Source organism: Leopardus geoffroyi, chromosome B1 (genome assembly GCF_018350155.1).
Source record: "Leopardus geoffroyi isolate Oge1 chromosome B1, O.geoffroyi_Oge1_pat1.0, whole genome shotgun sequence".
Classification (NCBI taxonomy): domain Eukaryota; kingdom Metazoa; phylum Chordata; class Mammalia; order Carnivora; family Felidae; genus Leopardus; species Leopardus geoffroyi.
This window is the reverse complement of record NC_059327.1, coordinates 79,064,835-79,086,431: the sequence shown is the minus strand read 5'-3', so window position 1 is coordinate 79,086,431 and position 21,597 is coordinate 79,064,835. Positions and strand designations below refer to the sequence as shown.

Here is a 21,597-nt window from a genome sequence, read left to right as displayed (position 1 = left end):
TGGTTTATGCAACCATTTACCAAAATGGACAATTACCTGCTCTTGCGTTAGCTGTAATGCAGATCTCTCAGGTACCTGGTGCTTCAGCGGGTTGTTAGAGATGTGTAAAGGGAATGCAATCAGCAATTTGATGCTGCCTGAATATATTGGATTTTGCTGGTATTTTTTTTCCCTCTTTGTTCTTCCTTTTATTTAAAAAATTACAATAGGTAATAGGTTCCTTGGTTTGAAACCAAAAAAAGTATACAATGATGTAGTGACAAGTGTCTGCTCCATCCTGTCAGCTCGTTCCCCTCACCCGGCTGCACCTGCACAGGGCATCTGCAATCACTGACGGTACTGGCTTGAGCCACATGGAAGTGCCATCTTTGGGTTCCAAAGTTATCTAATATCAGCAATTTCAAAAAAATTCTTTTTCATTAAGTCAAAAGTACTAAAGCATCAGGAATTTCATGTAGTTCAACCTACAGTTTCTTAAATCATTTCAGAGTTGAGATCCAAATTGGATTGCTGACCACCGTTAGTAGGATCATGCCATGTGAAATTGGTGTTTGTGTGCATCAGAAATGATTGCAGAGCAGTGGTTTCACATGGTTAACCTGTTGTTTCTCACCCATCCTTCCAGAATCCGTTACGTATTTAGAAGCAGATATGAATATATTCTTACCTTCTTCACCCAACAGCCAGTTGTACCGAATTAAAAAAAAAATTATAATGTACTCACTGTTGGTTTTCATGTTTCTACAGGGGGCTTTCCTTCCCCCCCTTTTCACTGCTGTATAGTATTCGATGTGTTCTGTTGTACAGATGTATTCCTAAGAGGGCCCTGTGTTCTATAGCCCAACTCAAGTATATGGTGGAAGCCCCTTACTAACCACACACACTTCCAGCCTTCAGATGATAGTAAAAATGTTTTCCCAGAAATCATACATATGGGACGGTGCCTGGGTGGCTCAGTTGGTTAGGTGGCTGACTTTGGCTCGGGTCGTGAGCTCATGGTTCATGAGTTCAAGCCCCGCGTTGGGTTCTATGCTGATAGCTCAGAGCTTGGAGCCTGCTCTGGATTCTGTGTCTTCCCTGCTCGTGCGCGCGCACGCTCTCTCTCTCTCTCAAAAATAAACATTAAAAAAATTTATTAAAAAAGATAATACACATGGTATGCTTTCAAGTGAATAAAAGCAAGCTGTAAACAGAAATTTCAGAATAATCTCACTTCTAGAGGAAAAATTGTGTAAGTACATGTATAAGTATAGAAATAAATCTGGAAGCATATTAATCAGTTATGACAGTGGTTATACTTAAAGGATGAGAGTCATGGTTTTCTTCTTTATACATACCTGTAATTCTTTTTCCTATATTACTGGTTACTTGTCATACACACATACATATTACTTGTCATACACAAATATTGTTATACATATTTGTACATATTACTTTTATGCACCATATTGTTATACACACATGCATATAAACACATGAATATATATATATATCACATAAGTATATACCACATAAATATATAAATATCTATGTGTTGAAGTCACAGAAGTTTCAGCTTAACACTGATGCAAGCTGTGCTCGGTATTTAGTGTGCTAAGTGTAAGTTTAAGATTTGAAGTGGAAAGAATGAAGCAGATTCCCTAGCAAGAAGCGTATGCCGTTGTTCCTATGCCATTGTTCCGGCAAGAGCTGACTTGGACAGACTTCACTGGTGCCACTGTGAGAATGGAGGGCTCTTGCTGCTTAGTGGTTTCCCATTTGATTTAATATATTTCACCTTCTACCTGGGCTGCTGCCTCAGAGCCACATTGTCCTAGCATCTTGGGGATCGCTATCACTGGAAAGACTTAGGTAGCAAAGAGTTGTATTGACTGGTAGAATTGTTTGTGGTGAAGTTTGGATTTAAAGTAACCTGGATTTGGGGACACCTCGGTGGCTCAATTCGTGAAGCCACCTACTTCAGCTCAGGTCATGATCTCAACGATTTGTGAGTTCGAGCCCTGCATCGGGCTCTGTGCTGACAGCTCGGAGCCTGAGCCTGCTTCATATTCTGTGTCTCCCTCTCTCTTTGGCCCTCCCCTACTTGCATCTGTCTCACTCTCTCAAAAAGAAACATTAAAAAAAATTAAGTAAGCTGGATTTAAATCTGTGTGCTTTCTCTCTTTTATGATTATGGCAAATTCGCCCCCAAGCCTCACAAGTTTGGGGCAATAAAATTTCACGTGATTTTTTTTTTTTTTTTGCCAAGAATATATGAGTTAAGGGTTGTAAACCACCCACTGTTTTGTAAATACTCAAGAATTTGAGCTTATTTGCTGAGGGCTTCATGTATGAAGTAGAGGGCTTCAAATATATTTTCATATACAGTATCCTTTGAAAGAAAATGTAACTCAGTCTTTTATTTTTGTCAAGCATAATGCCTAGGCATATTGGTTTCTAGTGTCTTAATTTGGCCTTTGATGATAATTAACATTCCTTAGGTGAGGCAGCTGGCAGGGGAGGAAGACAGGTAAATAGCCAGGAGTCCAGCAGCCCTCATTGTCTCAGCTGGACTGGAGTTTGTGTTCTGAGCAGTGATGTAAATTTCCTGAGCTGTCAAAGTGTCAGGCTTCCTCAGAAGTTTATGGAAGACAGTTTGATTCAGTATCTGATTACTTTTTGGTTCCTAGGGATAATAGTACATGGTTGTTATATTTTTTGTTTGTTTATGTAGGCAGAAATCTGAGTCTGTAAATAATACCTCAGGACTGTGATGATGTTGTAAAAATGCTCTCTGCTTTACAGAGTAAAGCAATTTGCTTTGACTTCTATTGACATTGCAACTGAACCGGTCTTATTCACTTTATAATTGAATTGCTACAGACTTCCATCGACCTTTGCAAGTGGTAGAGGTGGTTCCTGGAGTTGTAACCTAATGCCTATTAGCTGCTGCTATAACGTTATAATGGGGTCTTATGTTTTATGTCATGTGATATTAACACAGCTGATTCCCTCATGAGCTTCTCCTGGCATACACGTTTGGTGTATCTTAGCTGTGTGGTAGATTTGGGGGGCAATCATCGTACTTCATTTTTTAAATCTTTGGGCAACAGAAAATAAAATTTGCTGTATAATTTTATGGCTACTTCATTACATCTTTTTATGCCTTAATGTGATGCATTAATTTAGAGTTCAGGAGTTGCCTTTTCCCTCTTACATAATCTTTTTGGGAGATGCATATCTGTATATAGTTTTGTTTTGTTTTGCTTTTGGGATTGAGAGTAGGAGGTTATTCTGTTGAGATAACCTTTCCTAGACACAGTTTCAGATAAAGAAATTGTATTACCCAAGTGATTTCTTCTCATTTAGCCACTGACTGTCATTAATCTGCATGTTATTTAGCTTCATTAAGGTTCCCATTATCGTTTGTCTTGTTGGACGAGGGCAAAATGAAATGAGAGGAATTGGGACATCTTGCCCCCTACCCAGCATGACATTGCTTTAACTTGTAGCAGAACTGAGAATTTGGGTAAGTGGGACTTGAGGAACCTTTCCTTCCACTTGGCAGTTATAACCTGTCTCAGTGCACCTCCCACTGCTGAGAAACACAATTAGCTTTCTTTCCTTAATGGGCATTTGGCACGGTTAATTTCTTAGGCCTCCTCCCCCTTTTTCCCTAATGTAAGACTTAGGGAAGATTTTCTGATCAAAGAACCTAAACTTTACCAACAGTAATCATTTACCACTTTCCACTCTATGGATGGTTAAGAAGAATTGCCTTTGAAAGGTAGGGGTGGATTTGCTCTTTTTAAAAAGAATATCCAATTACATTAGCATTTCAAAAAGTTCAATTTTAAAGTCAAACTTTGAGTTTCTTAACCTATCTCTGTTATTCTAATTAGTTTAAGAAAGGAGCTGTGTGTGTGCGTGTGTCTATTTTTCCAGTTAAGGAAAGCTGATGTATAAGATAATATGATGTGATTATTCTGGGTATCTTGCCACCCTGATGTCTGCAAATCAATAATTCTGGGAATGCTAGTGCTAAGGACAAGGTGCAAAAACAAAAAACACTGGATGAAACTGAAAACCCTGCCTTTGGAGCAGTAATGTAACAGTGAACCACTCTGGAAGTCACACTCCTTACTCAGAGCTGGAACTGTTGGATTTTTCACTGTCTGCAATGATTTCACCCAGTGATCTGAGAGCAAGTAGACATAATGATGTACTTCTAAGACTTGGATAGAAAATGTGAGGCCGTGGACAACTAGATTGTCTTTGGCTGTCTTTATTAAAAGTAGAATTCTACCCTAGATGGGTCATTATCCTGATCCAGTGTGCAATTCTAGGACGTCTTATTTCTCATGAGTCAAGTAGTATAGTTTGAACCTGCGTTTAACACTTTTCAGAGAACAGCTCTGCTTAATGCATGCTAACTGTTCCCCTGCACTGAATCAGTAATGAATTCTTTGATTGCTCTTGGCCTTAAAATTCCATTGTTGGCCCCCCTTCCATCTGTTATGTTGGTTTTATGAAGATCGGTGGAAAATGTTTTCCTTCTACTGTTTCCTATATCTGAAGCTTCTCACCAGCTCCTGGACTTATTTAGCTTTATTTATACAAGTCACTTCCATATTTTTTGTTCAGCATTAGGTTTTATTTACAATGCCAAGTCTAACAGCATACTGACCCGAGGGGAGGGAAAACAAATTTAGGCTTATTCTAATTTACACCAGTCAGGGCAGCATTAGAATCTGTTTTTTGACATGGTGAAATATAGCAACTCAGACTACTTTTTAATGAAGTAGGAATTATGTCAGAAAATACTGGAAATAGATTTGGGAGTACTGTATTTGATACAGGGCATCCCTCTCCTTTTCAGTACACTTTACGTCCTGTGTAACATTAGGAGGAAAGATGTCTGTGGCTCGAAAGGGATTTTATTGATGTCATAATATCTGCCACATGTTGGAAACTAGGGCGGCGTGACTATGTCCCTGCTTCGTTCAAAGGTTGTGTTTTGAACAGGCTTATATAAGTTAGCAAAACAAACAAACGAAACTTCCTACTGCAGCATTTGTAATTCCCTTCCACTTTCAGCCTTGTCCCAACAGCTTAGTTCCCAAAGCTGTTGTCTGTCTGCGTCTGTGACAGATGTTTATTCTTGAGGATATCTTTTCTCTCTTTGCCACCTGCTCAGCCCTCCTCAGCATCGGTCATAAAGCCTGAATGTTTGGTTCTTAAGTCTTCCTTGGGTACAGTGTCATTAGAGAAGAGACACCAATTGGGAAAAGAAGTCAAAATACTCTAAGCAAGACCATACTGGTTATTTATTACTGGGCAGCCCTATTTTAAAAGATAGAAAATAAAGAATGACAAGAAAATGGATCCAGGCCCAAGAGAAGGATATTAACCACAGCAGCTTTGTTCACCCCCTTCTGCTGAAAGAGTCCACCTAATTTTGATTAAAGTCACCCTCAAAAGTGTAATAGATCATGTTTAGTCATGAGTCTTATTTCTCTGTACTTAGGATGAGTTTTTATTTGTCTAGTCACATTTTCTCATTGATTTCCACTGTGACTTTGGAGATTTTTTTTTCCCCCAGAAAGTCTTAATGCCAATAACTGATGACAATAATAGTTAAGAATATTAGCTTTTTACTTTTTGGTATACCTTGTTTACATTAATTATAATATATAAGTGAGCCTTGTTGAATCAGTGCAGTATGATAAAGAAAATACAACAAATATATTTTGGTAAATTTTAGTTTTATTGACAGTTTACCCGAACTAAATTTAGTTTGACCGTTTAAACAGTCATATGACTGTTGACTATCACTATTTTGGAAAAATGTCTATTTAAAATCGGCATAAAAGTGTTGTGAACCTTTTTGTTTCCCAGTAAACATTTTAGAGCTATAAAGTTCTCATTGATATTATTTTGCCATGTTTTGCAAATTTTGATACGAAATGTTTTTATTATCATTGAATTCTAAATTTTCCAAAATTTGCATTAGGATTTTCTTTTTTAACCATATTTAGTTTTCCCACATATGGAAATTATAAAATCTGTCCTTTTGTCTATGAAGTTATAAATAGTTTGCAATTTTGATCTGAGAAGACAGTATATATAATATTCAATCTTTGGTATTTAAGACTTTAATCTTCCTTCAAAAATATTCTATGTGTTTTTTTTTTTTATTGAAGTATCATTGATACACGATGTTACATTAGTTTAGGTATAGAACTTAGTAATTCCACAGGTCTACATATTATGCTGTGTTCATCAGTAGTGTCGCTACCATCTGTCCCATTACATCACTATTGTAATACCACTGATTGTATTTCTTATGCTGTGTACCTTTCATCCCCATGACTTACTCATTCCGTAACCAGAAGCCAGAACCTCCTATTTCCCTTCACCCGTTTTGCCCATCCTCTTACCTCATTCCCCTGGCAACCATCAGTTGTATTTATGGGTCTGTTCCTGCTTTGTTGTTGTTATTCTATGTGTTCTTAAAGAATATGTATCCTCTGCTTATTGCGAAGTGTGTGTGTGTGTGTGTGTGTGTGTGTGTGTGTGTGTGTGTAACAGATCACCTTTGTAATGTTGACTCTGTTTTGTTTTTGTTGTTGGCCTGCCTGATGATAGTAGATCTGAGAGGAGTGTGTTAACGTCTCCAATAACAATTGTTGCTTTTTCTGTTTTTCCTTACAGTTCTACTTGTTGCTTAAGGCTTATATCATTAGGTGCTTATTTTCTTGTTGGATCATCTTGTCCCTTTACCATGACTCTGTCTCTCATGTAATTTAAGATCATTGTCTTAATATTTGCCTAGCACATGTTAATGTTTTTTACTTTCAACCTTTTGTTTTAAGCATGTTTTTTTTGGTAGTCAACATATTGTTGGACAAAAAAATATATTTGGAAAGTCACTGTCTTTTTCTTTTTTTTAAAGTTTGTTTATTTGAGAGAGAGAGCGCTCGCGCGCGCGCGCGCACACACACACACACACACACACACACACATGGGGGAGGGGGAGGGACAGAATTGCAAGCAGGCTCTGCACTGTCAGCGGAGGGCCTTGAACTCAAAAACCGCGAGATCCTGACCTGAGCCAAAATCAAGAGTCGGGTGCTTAACCAACTGAGCTACCCAGGTGCCCCTGAAAGTCACTGTCTTTTAACTGTTAATTTTAATCCAGTTCTGTTACTGTATTTACCATTGTGTTAGGATTTCTATTATCTTATAATTTTTATTTAATAAACTTTGATATGCCTTTTCTTTCTTTTTCCTCCAAAAAACACACAAATGTTCTTCTGTTTCCAATATTCTGTTTTTGTTGCTAAGGTGATTGCTCTTATTTTGGGACTTATCTCATTTATCTCTTGGTTTCTTAATTATATGTGTTGCTCTCTCTACCCCTAATAAGACAAGTAATTTAATGCACTCTCTTCTGCTCTGGGCTACATTCCCCCCACCACGTGGTATTTTCCAGAATTTTTGTTCTGGATCATTTTCATTATGTTTTTAACTTTTCTTTTGTCCTAGAGTTTTAAAAAGTTAACAATAGCATTATCAAGTTTGTTGAACATTTCACATTACTTCTTTGATTTAAACACTTTAATATTTTCTTTAAGAATGTTATCAGTGTAGTTCTTTGTGTGGCAAACCTTGGGTGTTTTTATATATAATAATATGTTTATTGTGGCCTCACATTTGAATGGCTGTTTGGCATTTTGAATATATAATTACTTGCTCAAAATTCTTTAATGGTTTAAAAATATTACTTCATGGGGTTCCTGGGTGGCTCAGTTGGTTAAGGGTCCAACTCTTAGTTTTGGCTGAGGTCATGATCTCATGGTTTGTGGGTGCGAGTCCCATGTCAGGCTCTGTGTTGGCAGCATAGAGCCTGATTGAGACACTCTCTGTCCTTCCCCTGCTCATTCTCTCTCTCTCTCTCCTTCTCTAAATAAATAAATAAACATGAAAAAATATATTACTTCATTATTGTGCATTCAGAGTTGCTGTTGAGAACTCTGATGTCAATCTGGTTTGTTTTTTGTATAATCTGCTCTATCAGGATGCTTTTTTTGTTTTTTCTTTGTATTTGATAGTCTTAAATTTTGCAAAAATGTATCTTATGTGAAATGTTTTATTATTTAAGTTTTAATTTTTTTTTTTTTTTTTAAATTTTTTTTTTTCAATGTTTATTTATTTTTGGGACAGAGAGAGACAGAGCATGAACGGGGGAGGGGCAGAGAGAGAGGGAGACACAGAATCGGAAACAGGCTCCAGGCTCTGAGCCATCAGCCCAGAGCCTGACGCAGGGCTCGAACTCCCGGACCGCGAGATCGTGACCTGGCTGAAGTCGGACGCTCAACCGACTGCGCCACCCAGGCGCCCCTTAAGTTTTAATTTTAATTCCAGTTAACATATAGTGTTATATTAGTTTCACGTGTACAATACAGTGATTCAACACTTCCATACGACACCCTATGCTCATCACCTATTTAATCCATCCCCCAACCCCCTCTCCAACTTCAGTTTGTTTGCTAAGGTTAAGAGTGTTTTCTTGGTTTGTCTCTCTCCCCCTTTTTTATCTCTTTGCTCATTTGTTTTGTTTGTTAAATTCCACATAAAAGTGAAATCATACGGTATTTGTCTTTCCCTGACTTATTTACTTTGCTTAGCATTATATTCTCTAGCTGCATCCATGTTGTTGGAAATGACAAGATTTTACTCTTTTTTGGGCTAAATAATATTCCATTATATATATATATATATATATATATATATATATATTCAGATATATATAAATACATATATAATATATATATAAATATATATATAAATATACCTATATAAATATATAGGTATCTATAGTTATATCTATAGATATAGATATATGTCTTCTTTATCCATTCCTGAATCAATGAACACTTGGACTGCTTCCATATCTTGGTTATTATAAATAATACTGCTATAAACATAGGAGTGCATGTCTTCCTTTGAATTAGTGTTTTTGTATTCATAGGGTAAATACCCAGTAGTGATTGCTAGATTGTAGGGTAGCTCCATTTTCACTTTTTGTGGAACCTCTGTACTGTTTTCCACAGTAGCTACACCAGTTTGCATTCCTACCAACAGTGCAGGAATGTTCCCCTTTCTTCACATTCTTGCCAACACATGTTGTTTTATTGTGTTGTTGATTTTAGCCATTCTGACAGGTGTGAGGTATTTCATCGTGGTTTTGATTTTCATTTTCTTAATGGTAAGTGATGATGAGCATCTTTTCATGTGTCTGTTGGCTATCTGGATGTCTTCTTTGGAGAAATATTTCATGTTTTCTCATATTTTAATTGGATTGTTTGTTTTTTTTGGGTATTGAGTTTTATAAATTCTTTATATATTCTATATATATTAGATATATGATTTGCAAATAATCTCCCATTCTGCAGGTTGCCTTTTAGTTTTCTTGATTGTTTCCTTTGCTGTGCAGAAGTTTTATATTTTGGTGTACTCCCAATAGTTTATTTTTTCTTTTGTTTCCCTTCCCTCAGGAGACCTATCTAGAAAAAAGTTGCTTTGGCCAATGTCACAGAAGTTATTGCCTATGGTTTCTTCCAGGATTTTTATGTTTTATGTTTTATGTTTAGGCCTTTAATGAATTTTGAATTTATTTTTGTGTATGATGTAAGAAAGTGGTCCAGTTTCTTTCTTTTGCATGTTATTGTCCAGTTTTCCCTGCGCCATTTGCTGAAAAGACTGTCTTTTGCATATTGGCTATTCTTGACTGCTTTGTCAAAGATTAATTGACCGGAGCACCTGGGTGGCTCAGTCAGTTAAGTGTCTGACTTCGGCTCAGGTCATGATCTCTCGGTTCGTGGGTTCAAGCCCACATCAGTTTCTGTGCTGACAGCTCAGAGTCTGGAGCCTGCTTTGGAATCTGTGTCTCTTTCTTCTCTCTGCCCCTTACCTACTCGCGTGCGCACGCTCTCTTTCTCTCTCTCTCTCACAAAAATTAATGTTAAAAAAAAAGATTAATTGAATGCATAATTGTGGGTTTATTTCTGGCTTTTCTATATTGTTCCATTGGTCTATGTACCTGTTTCTGTGCCAGTACCATATTTTTTTATTATCACAGCTTTGTAATATAACTTGGAAGTCTGGAATAGTGATGCCTCCAGCTTTGCTTTGCTTTTTCAATATTGCTTTAGCTATTTGGGGTCTTTTGTGGTTCCATACAAATTTTAGGATTGTTTTTTCTAGCTCTGTGAAAAATGCTATTGGTATTTTGATAGGAATTGCATTGACTGTGTAGAAAGCTTTTAGACATTTTAACAGTATTTGTTCTTCCAATCCATGAGCATGGCATGTCTTTCCATTGTGTAATATTTTCTTTATTCCCCTGTTTGGCACTCTGAATTTTTTGAATTGAGGTCTCTGAAGATCCTTTAATTTTGAGGAGTTAGTGGTTATTTCTTTAAATCTCGATTTATTTCTTCTTTTGCGACCAGGGTGTTGGCAATTTCACTTCTTTTCTATATTACAGATCTCTAAATATCTGAATTTTTTTATTTGTTGAGTTTGCTATCTTAGTTTTCTTTGCATTCTAGAAATTGTATAAGTCCATTGTGAATGAGGATTTTGTGTGTGTACTCGTGGCTGTGATGAGTGGGAACCTCCTTCTTTCTGCTCCTTTTTTTCCTACTCCCTTTCTGGCTCTTGCCTCAACCTAAGTGCTTTGGTTCAGAACCAGGTCTTATTATCCCTGCTCATAAATCACATCCTGGAGATGGGAGGGGTAGGCATGTCAAATCTAGTTTCCCTGCTGAGTGGGGAACTTGGTCATAGATTATTTGTTTCCGTATAGTTTGGAGAACATCTCCTAACCCCCAGTTCCACATGGAGAACCTGGTTCCAGCCCCCTGCCCCATGCCTGGTGTATCGTAGGTGTGTTGTACTTGGGACACCACAGGATTTAAATGTCTGTCTGGTTCTGCTGGTTTCAATAGGTCCTGGAGTCAGTAATCCTTTGGCTTATGCTCCCACTGACCTCTGAAGCTCTGTTTCCATTCTGTTCCATAGATAGGTTTAACATATTTTTGAATGCAGTTATGTCTTTTTATTTAGATATTTTTTAAATGTTATTTTATCATTTTGGTGGTGGTGGTAGCAGTGTATGTGGGAGGGAGGGGTGGGTTCTACTTAAAATTTCATTGCCTTCTTGCCTGGAAATTTCCTGACTGACCTTTATTGTAGAAGCATTACTGTGGTGTTAAAAGTATAGTTACTTTATTCTCAGTAAATGTTTCTTTGATCCTAGTGATGAACTGTTTGAGACTTAGAAGTACCTGTGACTATCCTGACTGACAGGTGGCATATTTGTGTACCTGTGTAGCTGTGGTGGTGGCAGGTAACCCAGAAGCACAACTGTGAGGCTTGCTGGAGTTAAGTTCAAGTTCGGTTAGGATACTGGATCTTTTCTTTCTATGCTTTTTTCTTTCCTCTTTTCGGTCCCCCTTTCCTTTTCTTTCTTATCTGCGAATACATAAACCAGGATGTTTAAGCAAGAAAAACGTGGAATATTCTTGCTACTAGGGAGACAATCCATTTCTGAGGAATAACAAAGTTTCTGTGGTTTCATAATGTATGCAAACATTTTAGGCTAAGTGGAAAACAGCAGGTAAGAGATTCAAAGGGAACTATCCCTGACTTCTTAACAGTTACAAAATCCATTTGAGAGGAAGACAAAAAAGAAATGAAAGGGAAATGAAATGGAAGGGAAAACTCAAAGCCTTTTTTCCTCCAACAATACAGAAGCAGTTCTAATTAAGTGAAATGGCCAGAGATGAATGGAGAGAATCATTTGTCATCATCAGAACAAGGAAGTTCAACCACTAAAGTAAAAGCTTATCCATCTATTAAAATTAAGGAGATGAGCGTCCTCTTATGTTGTTAGATATGGTAGAACTATCAAGTTCTTGTTTCCTCCTCTAGCTCTAATTTTCTGCCAGTCTTTGAAGTTTTAGTCTATCATGAAAGTAAAACCCTTGTTCATGTACTCAGGGTCATAAAAAAAAAAAAAATCAGACTAATAGTGAAATGTAGTAGCTATCATGAAAGGTATGTCCTCTTACATGCTATTTTGCCCAATTTTAATGAAAACATATGTCTGTGAGGGAATCCTAAATATTTGCAAAGTAACACTTCTCTGTATTTATCTTAATAATCACAGCAACAATCATCACCACCACCACCACCACCACCACCACCACCAATAATCTTGCTTTAAGGAGAAGCCTGATCATTACAGCTGAGGTTCCTCCAAGGTTCTCTTACTTTTCTGCAGCTTTCCTTTGTCTTCTTCCAATACCATGACTTCAGTTCTACCTCCATGACACTCAGAACACACACGCGTGTGCACACACACATACACACACACCCCACAGTAACTGTCGCAGACCTCTTTTCTGAGCTCTGGAGTGTATAACCAACTCTTCTCTGGCTATTTTCACCTGGATTTTTTTATTGACACCTCCAGCCCAGCCCAAGATGTCTGCAACTAGTTTTATGATCTCTCACACCCAATTCCCTCCTTGCTTTTTATTCCCTATTTCAGGTAATAATTCTACCATTCATCTAGTTGCCTAAGTCAAGAACTTGAGAGTCATCTTAGGCTCCTCTCTCACCCTTCACCTTATTCACAGAGTTCTAGTGACTGTACTACTGAATATCTCTCTTTAATATTTATATTGAGAGAGGGAGAGACAGAGAGCATGTGCATGTGCACTTGTGTGTGAGTCGGGGAGGGGTAGAGAGAGAGGAAGAGAGAGAATCCCAAGCAGGCTCCATGCTGTCAGTGCAGAGCTGACATGGGGCTCAATCGTATGAACCATGAGATCATGACATAAGCTGAAATCAAGGGTTGGAGGCTTAATCGACTGAGCCACCCAAGTGCCCCAGTACTGAATATCTCTTGAGTCCATTCTCTGGATCATGTCACTTCCCTGCTTCATTCCTGCAGTAACTTCCCAATGACTATGGAACAAAGTCAGATACCCTAAGGTTATATATAACACCCCACTTCGTACTCTCATTTTCTGCCTCTGATCTTATTCTCCAGCCAAATCCAGCTACCTGTGGCTCTGGAAACTGCCACATTCTCTCTTGATTCTATGCTCGCAACCTTGATATTTTCTCTGTCGGGTTCTTTCCATGCAAGTTTGGCAATAATTTCTTCCTTTTCCTGTTGCCTTTCTCCCTCTACCACTGGCAGAGTTGGAAACTTCTTTTTCTGGGTCTCAAAGCTCCTTGATACAATCATAATACGACCGACACCACCTCCTGTTGTGTCTGTCTTTACCTGACTGTCTTCTGCACTGTACTGTGAGCACCTTTGGTTTAAGGACTAATTCTTCACATTTTATTTATTTTATTTTATTTTATTTATTTTATTTATTTTATTTTATTGTTTTTAAAATATAATTTATTGTCAAATTGGCTAACATACAATGTGTAAAGTGTGCTCTTGGATTTTGGGGTAGATTCCTGTGGTTCATTGCTTACCTACAACACCCAGTGCTCATCCTCAATGCCTATCAATCATTTTCCCTTCTTCCTCACCCCCCCATTCACCCTCAGTTTGTTCTCTGTATTTGAGACTCTCTTATGGTTTGCCTCCCTCCGTCTCTGCTTGTAACTGTTTTTTCTCCTTCCCTTCCCCCATGGTCTTCTGTTAAGTTTCTCAAGATCCACATATGAGTGAAAACATATGATATCTGTCCTTCTCTGACTGACATATTTCACTCAGCATAACACCCTCCAGTTCCATCCGCGTTGCTGCAAATCAGGCATCCCTGATTCTTCACCTTTATAACTAAGCATCTGTGGTGTGCCTTGTATGTAAGTAGAAGCCTAGTAAATGCTTGTTGATTGAATAAAGAGGGTGAAAGATATCTGTGGCTTGAAAGGGGAGAAGATGATAATTGGAAGCTTTGTGCTGATTTTTTTAACAATACTTTGAGGTTTGCAGATTTGGTTTTCTCCTCTTCAATTCCTAGAGGCACTGGCTTTCCGTATTCATAATATTCCACATGGCAGTGAATCCACAGTGTTTCCTGAAGATTTCTGGTTTGCCTGGCCCTGCATTATGTTCTCTAAGGATTACCAAGACTGAGGCCTTAGTCTCCACCCTCAAAACATGCATAATGGAAATGGGGAATTAAAACCAGGTCGTGGCATTAGTGAATGCCAACTTGGTTGCTGCTGATAGTTGTGAGAGAGGAGAGAAGAGGCAGAAAAGGCAGTTGGCAAGTGCTTTGTGGAGAAGGTGGCAATTAAGCTGGATGCTGTGAAGAAGTCATTTTCTCTTCTAGGTGGTGGTAGTTCTATTTCTGGTGAGTTTCTTATCTCAGAGTCTGTTCATAACACAAGCCCTTCAGCACCATTCTGCTCACTTACCGGAACAGTCTTGTTACTCACAGGTGATTTGTCTGCCTGTAGGTGCCTGTTAAAGGGTAACACCTAAGGGAACAGGTATGTGACACTCCAAAGAAATGGAAGGTGAGAAACAATGAGAGTATCCAACCTTAATTCTCAAGTACAAATTCGTTTCATAGGGTTCAAAACCTTTATTCCAGAAATCATTGAAGGGAGAGTTTTGTTCTGTTTTGTTTTGTTTTTGGAATAAGTTTTATTATATTCATACTAGTTAAAAAGTCATAGTTTGATTTGGGGGAACTAAGGCTTCAGAAATGGTTGTAAGTATTTAATGCTTATGTGCCTTTTTCCTCAAATGCAGTGATTCTCCAGTAGATAAGCTCATTCCGGAACAGTGGAGGAGAAAGGAATTCTGTGTGCACAGAAAGTAGGGTGAGGTATCTCTTCATTTGATCAGTTTGTGTAAACATATTCCCTTCTACCAATATTCTTTTCACTTGAGGGTTCAGATTGCTACTGTTTGGCAGGAAGGGAGAAAGAAATTCTCTTAATAGAATGTGATTTAATATGTTGAATGACCGTTGGTGCTGTGTCAGTCTGCTTGGGAAAAGAATTTGAAGCAATGTAGATGAGTTAGTGTATCTGGTTGTAAAAACATTTCAGGCATCTTTTGAAAGTAACACTAGACCCTTGCTTTCCATTTCCCCAAAGTTGCTTCTCATTGAAATGTTTCTCCTTGTAGGAATGAATCAGGGAATAACTGGCCCCAGACTCTCATTTGCTGCTGCTTTTGCTATGTCATGCGGTGCCCTAGAGACAGGGCATGAGGCCCAGAGAGCAGAGGGCCAGGATCCAGCCTCCTGAAGCCAGGAAGCTGCTTGCGCCTGACTCACTGCTGAGGTTATCCTGTTCTGCTTCAGAACTGATCCTATTTTGCTACTTCTAGCCAAGCCTTGAATTGGCAGCTGTTGTACAGGTACATGTTCAGGAGTTCCCAGGGAAGCTGGAGCTCCAGCCCCTTATTCTTGGGCATATTTGCAGAACAGAACTGGATGGATCTGAACTATGCAGACATAGAAAGAGAAGTAGCTTTAGTTTCAAAGTGGACTGTGTCCCAGAATGAAAATAAATCAGAAGGAAATCCTGGTGGTCTATCAGCGGGTTATGGTTTATTTGCCTGAAAACTGGCCCACGTATGTGGGGCTGAGTTACTCCAATTAGCTAGACACTTTTGTGGTGAAGGGCTGTGGAAAAAGTGACTTCACTGAAAGAGGAATCCTCCAGCCTTCTACGCTCCGCGTTTGTGAATGGGCACCGAGCACGGCTTCACAGGGGCACTTAGACCAGGGAGGAGACCTGCCGCCAGAGCTTGCATTCATCTCTTGTTTCAACGCACCTTTCTCGACGACACACTTAGGAAAGAAAAAGCTCAGAAAACTCTCCTCTACCAGAATCTTCTGCCCATGATTATCCTGGCATTCCCTCCTAACTGCCCCCATAAAGAATTCCTTTTTCCAGCCATCACTGCCATCTGTAACTCCTACTTTCCTGAATTCAACTTTTCTAGATCTCCATTTCTAAGATTCTCTCTCTTCGCCTGAGTTGTAAGCTGGGTCAGAGTTAAATAAGAATTATCTCTTACAATCAATTTTCAAGGTTAGCATCTTGGGATCTAGCTTAATCAGAGGCCAGAATTTCTCTTGTACTTCATTATGAGTAGGATTGAAATCTAAGATGGTTTTCTGAGAGCAAGATCCTTGCTGTTCCTGGCGTTCACGCAGGCTTTCCTTCTAGGACCGTGGCTGGGTTTTGGCCCTCCAGGTTGTGTATCATCTGCTTGATAGTTGTTGATCAACTATTGTGACCCATCATCTATAAAATCAAGGCAAAATCAGTGCCTCTTAGTAGAATATTTCTGCCTCTGCAAGGCAGCCTGGAGCAGTTAATATTTAATGGGGACTGTGAATGTGGCCGACGGGTCCAGGCTCTGATAGGTGCTGTTCAGGTACATTATGGTAGCTGGGAGTGCCGTGAAAGTAAGAAGACCAGTTGAGGAAAACAGCTGCTCATGTGAGCTCTTTTTCATCTTCTCCATTTTTCCACCCCAGCCTATAATGTGTGCAAACGATACTAAATGTATTTCATAAAATGGTCCTCTGTGAATGAATAAATCATGCAATCCATTTAAAAAATGCTTTTTAGTTTTGGTTTAAAGTCATCCCTGCAGTCACTGCAGAGGCCTGATTCTTATATAACATCCTCCCTAATCTTCACAGGGAGATGGAAGTTTCTCTATGTCTGGGATTTTAATAAATTGAACTATTAAGTTGTAATCTAAGACACCAGCTCAGAAGACAAGGTCCCTTTAGAGTTGTTTAATTTATTACGCACTAAGTGGTGACTAGCAGTGTCTTAAAGAGGCTTCAGGTGACTGGAAAGTGAGAGGTTGGCCACTTTGGGGCTGGTGTACTGCTCTGAATTGTTCCTGAGGTTATCCTTTATTTACAACTGTGTTCCTTAGACATTAGGAAGTCATTGTGGCCACAACTGAGTTTTTCATCTTTCATTGGAACTGATTTTATTGTATTTTCTTGTGGGGGAAACATCCCTCTCTATGTACTATCATGATTTAGTTTAAGCATTTTTGGTTAAAAGCAAAAACAAAAAATTTAAAGACAGGACCCCTGAATAATCTCAGGGTAAATTATAAATATAATTTTGGATTTAATTTGATTGTATAATCAAATGATGCCATATAATTATTAATGGAGTGGTTTGTTTTTTTTTTCAATCTTCTGTGTATTTGTTTGGAAGTTCATGTTATTTTTTTTTTCTTCCCTAGGTGACAGTCCTAACCTTTCTAAGGAGGACACTCCTACCAGTAATCTAGATTCACTTTCCTCCCCATCTCCCACGACTGCAGCTGTCCACGGGCCTCCTGGACCAGACAAAAACCACCTTCTCACAGATGGGGGCAGCTTTGGGGACTGGGCATCCCCTGTGTAAGTAGCTGTGTTTCTCTTTGGTGCTGAGGGAAGGAGGACTGGGACCTTCATTTTGAAGTTTATGTGCTGCATCGGTACTGAATTGTTCGGTCTGAGGACCTCTGTTCTCTAATCAGTGGGACCACCTGAGGGAGCAGGACACATGAAAAAGGCCTTTCTTGACAGCGTCTCTGAGTTCCCCATGTGGAAAAGTGGATAGGAGCTGTTTCAAATCTGTTTTGAGTTTAATTTGTGGCAGTTTTGCCTTGCACAGAGGAAATTTGTTATTGTCCTGCTCAGATACTCGGAATGTCCTCTCACCAGCAGCGTAAACTTTTAGACCTAGGATAGTGTGTGCATTGTGATCAATAGACTCTTGAAACTGTCAGTAGAATGATATTTTAGTTGTTTGAATTTTCAAGAGCTTTATGCCAGTGTTCTTTGTTTTCTCCATAACATGCTGCATACTTGACAACTGGTGAATGAAATATCTGATTTTGTCATCTCAGTTTGGCTTAGTGCCAGGCGTGTGCAGATCAGCTCAGGTATATTAGGACAAATATACCAAAACAAACAATACCATGGTCCTGGTTTGACTACATGGTTAGTCTTTCTGCGCTGACCAAGCTGTGGAATAAATGCGGATTGGTGGAGGGATGGGACATCAAAAGAGTGTCAAATTACAAACAAATGCTCAGAGAACAAAAACAAAAAAAGAATCCCACTAATAATTACATGCCATTACTTGATTAGTCAATCACATTACATCCGAAAATACATTTTACAATTCAGCCTTGAGAGTATTTCGGCATCTTGTCTTCAAAGTTAAAAAACATTTTTTTTTTTTAAATCAAAGTTGCCTAAAATAAGTCAGAGATAATGATGTCATCTGACCCTAGCTAGGCATTCTTGGGACTTTAAATGGAATCGGAAAGTGTTCCTCACATTACTCGGCTTTTTATAGTTACTGCTGGATTCACATGAAATCATTATGAACTTATTAAGTATTAAAAGGCTGGGAGACATTTGGTATGCTAAAATTTTGGGGTGACCTAAAGACTTTGAAAATGTAACTGAAAGTTCAAGTGGAACTCAAAATATGGAAGCATTCTCCAGATGAGATTTATCCCCCCCCCCAAGATTGTAACACATATATATTTAAATGCCGAAGACTGTATTGTGGACTTAAATTGCAAAGTACTCGAACATGCTTGTCATTTTTACTATTTTTTTTTTCCAGAATAAAAATACTCTTTTCACTTTAGTGCTCCAAGCACCAGTGAAAGTGGTTACATAGGAACCTAGAATCTAATCCTGGGCACTCTGGGGGTAGAATTTGCATGGGTGCGTGTGGGTGCATGTGCATGTGTTTAAGCAAAAACCAGATTTCTAGTTATTTCTTTCAGTAAGTGTGTATCATAGTGGAGAACAGTTTAGTCAGTCCTACTTCTTCCGGAGTGGTTCTGTGGGAAAGTGACATTATAAGCCATGATATAGCCAATGCTCAATTCATAGCACGTTCATGCCTGAAACATGAAGAGCTTGATATTTTTGGTCATAAATCAAATGAGGAGTGAATTCCCCAGCTTCCTATTCATACAAATTTTAAAATGTCATGGAAAGCACTCCGACACTGAGAGGCCGAAAAGCAGGGGAGAAAATAAGTAGCTGAAACGAGTCTGGAAAGATTTGTGTTATAATTTGGACTTCCTCCTACTTCAAGAATTTGGTTCTTTCTGTGTAGTGGATAAAATGTATGTATATTTCTCTGAATTATATAGAGTGTTCCTTGTGTGTCTTTTGAGGGATTTTCTTCTGAGCATATTCCAGTCCACATTGATCATGAAGCGAGGAATGCATCTCAAGCTTGAGCACACATCAGGATCACCTGGAGGGCTTGTGAAGCCCCCACTGCCGGCCCCTTCCCAGAGTGACCCTGAGGTTTGAGGGCCAATCTCTGAGCATGCATTTCTAGCAGAATGCCAGGTGATGCAGACAAATGTCCCGCCCTCCCCCTGGTTCCAGGCATGTGTGGTTGTAAACAGCTTCCCTGAGGAGTGTAATCAGGATAAGTGATACCTCTTCTTCACTTTATTTTCTTTTACGTCGTCTGGGATGGTGTCCTCCTGTCTTCAGGTCCCCCTCTGTGGCTCCCCCATACTTTGATTCTCTTTGCCTGAAATATCTCCCCCCTTCTTTGCTCAAGGCAATCTGACTTATCTTTAGGGTCTAATTTAGTTTCCACTCTAAAGAAGTTTTCTCTAGCTCTGTAGGCTACAGGAAGATTCTAAATATCTTTCTCTGTCTATACCCAATAATGGACATTGGGAAAATACTGCCTTCTAGTATTAGGTAATATTTACCTTTTAGTGTTAGTTGATATTTAAGTGGTATATGTGTATGTGTATGCGTATCTCTATACTCACAACAGTGTGTCTGCCTGCCTGCCTGCCCATTTATGTATTTTAGTTGGTGCAGGCTATAATAACAAAAATACTGCGAGAGCTTATTTATTTATTTCTGCTTAATGACAGAAATTTATTTCCCACAGTTCTAAAAGTTAGATTTCCAAGATCAAGGTGTCTGCATGGCCGGGTTCTGGTGAGAGCCTGCTTCCAGTTTGTGGAGTGCTTGCTGGCTTTGTGACTCTTCTTATAAGGACACTAATTCCATTCATGAGGATTCTACTCTCAGTAAATCACTGAATTCTACTTACTTTCCAAAGACCCCACTTCCTAATAGCATCACATGTGAGGAGGTAGGATTTTAACATACGAATTTTGGAAAGACACAAACATTCAGTCCACAGTACTATCTTTCCCTCATTCCAAGATAGATTATAAAAATTATTGATGATAGAAATTGAGTTTTATACTCTTCGAACTTTTTAGTGATCTTAACGTAGTTATTAAAGTAAGAAATAGAACATTATGCATTTATAAAAATGGTCTCCTTTTGGAAATCTTTCTTTCTGTATATCACTGAATGTCTGTAAAGTAACTGTGTTTCATTTCTGCTCCATCTTCCTTCTTCCTTGTAGAGATTAACAGCTCTTCCTCCAGGAATTTCACAGAATTAATCTCACCATTTTCTCTTTAGAGCATTTTTCTTTGTTTCCTTACCATTTGTAAATTTGTTTCTCATTGTGTGGTGTTTTTGTTTCTTTCTTTTTTTTTTTTTTTTTTCCAATCCATGATCTCTGCACACAAACTATACAGTATTGAATAGAATAGGCTCTGAGTAAATACTGATTAAGACTCCTTTTTTTTTTTTTTTAATTTTTTTTTTTCAACGTTTATTTATTTTTGGGACAGAGAGAGACAGAGCATGAACGGGGGAGGGGCAGAGAGAGAGGGAGACACAGAATCGGAAACAGGCTCCAGGCCCTGAGCCATCAGCCCAGAGCCCGACGCGGGGCTCGAACTCACGGACCGCGAGATCGTGACCTGGCTGAAGTCGGATGCTCAACCGACTGCGCCACCCAGGCGCCCCAAGACTCCTTTTAATGAAACTAAAATTGCTGTGGGGTCATTAAACCTCTACCGAGGGCTTTAAAAAAGGAGGCAGTGCCTGGACTGCCTGGTTTTAATCCAGGGTAGTGATTCTATATTACAAAACATACACTTGCCTAATCTCATGTCCGGAAAAATCGACAACTGTATATGGATCACATAGGACCCCGGTAGCTCAGCTGGAAAGAAATGCCATGACCCTAGCCGCCGGAAAGCACATTTGCAGAGGGAAAGCTACAGCAGCAGAGATTCTGATCGGGGCAGTGTGTAAATACAGCAGTAGCCTCTGACAGGTAGAAAACAATACAGCAGAATTGGATTTCTTGGGTTTCTGCTGATGTTTATGACTTGTGGGTATTATTCATTGCAGTCAATCAATCTGGAGCTATTACTTACCTGTACACTCAGTAAGGTGATGGGTGACTTCATTGCCAGTGAAGAATTGCTAGCTCAGTCTCCTTGGGGGACATTACATCATAGGTCAAGGTATTTCAGATGTTCCGAAGTCATTTTTTTTTTTTTTTCCAATAAAGTAGTTTTCTCTAAACAGATTTTCTTCCATTGTAAATGATGGAACAGGTTCTTGACAAGTAATCCTTTTAGGTTCCCTGCCCCAAAAGAAATTCTCTTGTAAGAAATAGCAGCCATTGCAATCTGCTTCCCCCAAGATTTCAAATGAA

The 21,597-nt window shown here is 38.9% G+C and overlaps 1 protein-coding gene across 3 annotated transcripts in view; it reads left to right on the top strand.

Moving 5' to 3' along the window:
* Positions 1–21,597, top strand: part of ARHGAP10 (Rho GTPase activating protein 10) — a 325,048-nt gene that overhangs the window by 278,578 nt on the left and 24,873 nt on the right. For all 3 annotated transcript variants that reach the window (XM_045466135.1, XM_045466157.1, XM_045466146.1), the window contains one exon: positions 17,264–17,423. In XM_045466135.1, the coding sequence (XP_045322091.1) occupies positions 17,264–17,423 (160 nt within the window). The remainder of the gene's footprint in view (positions 1–17,263; positions 17,424–21,597) is intronic.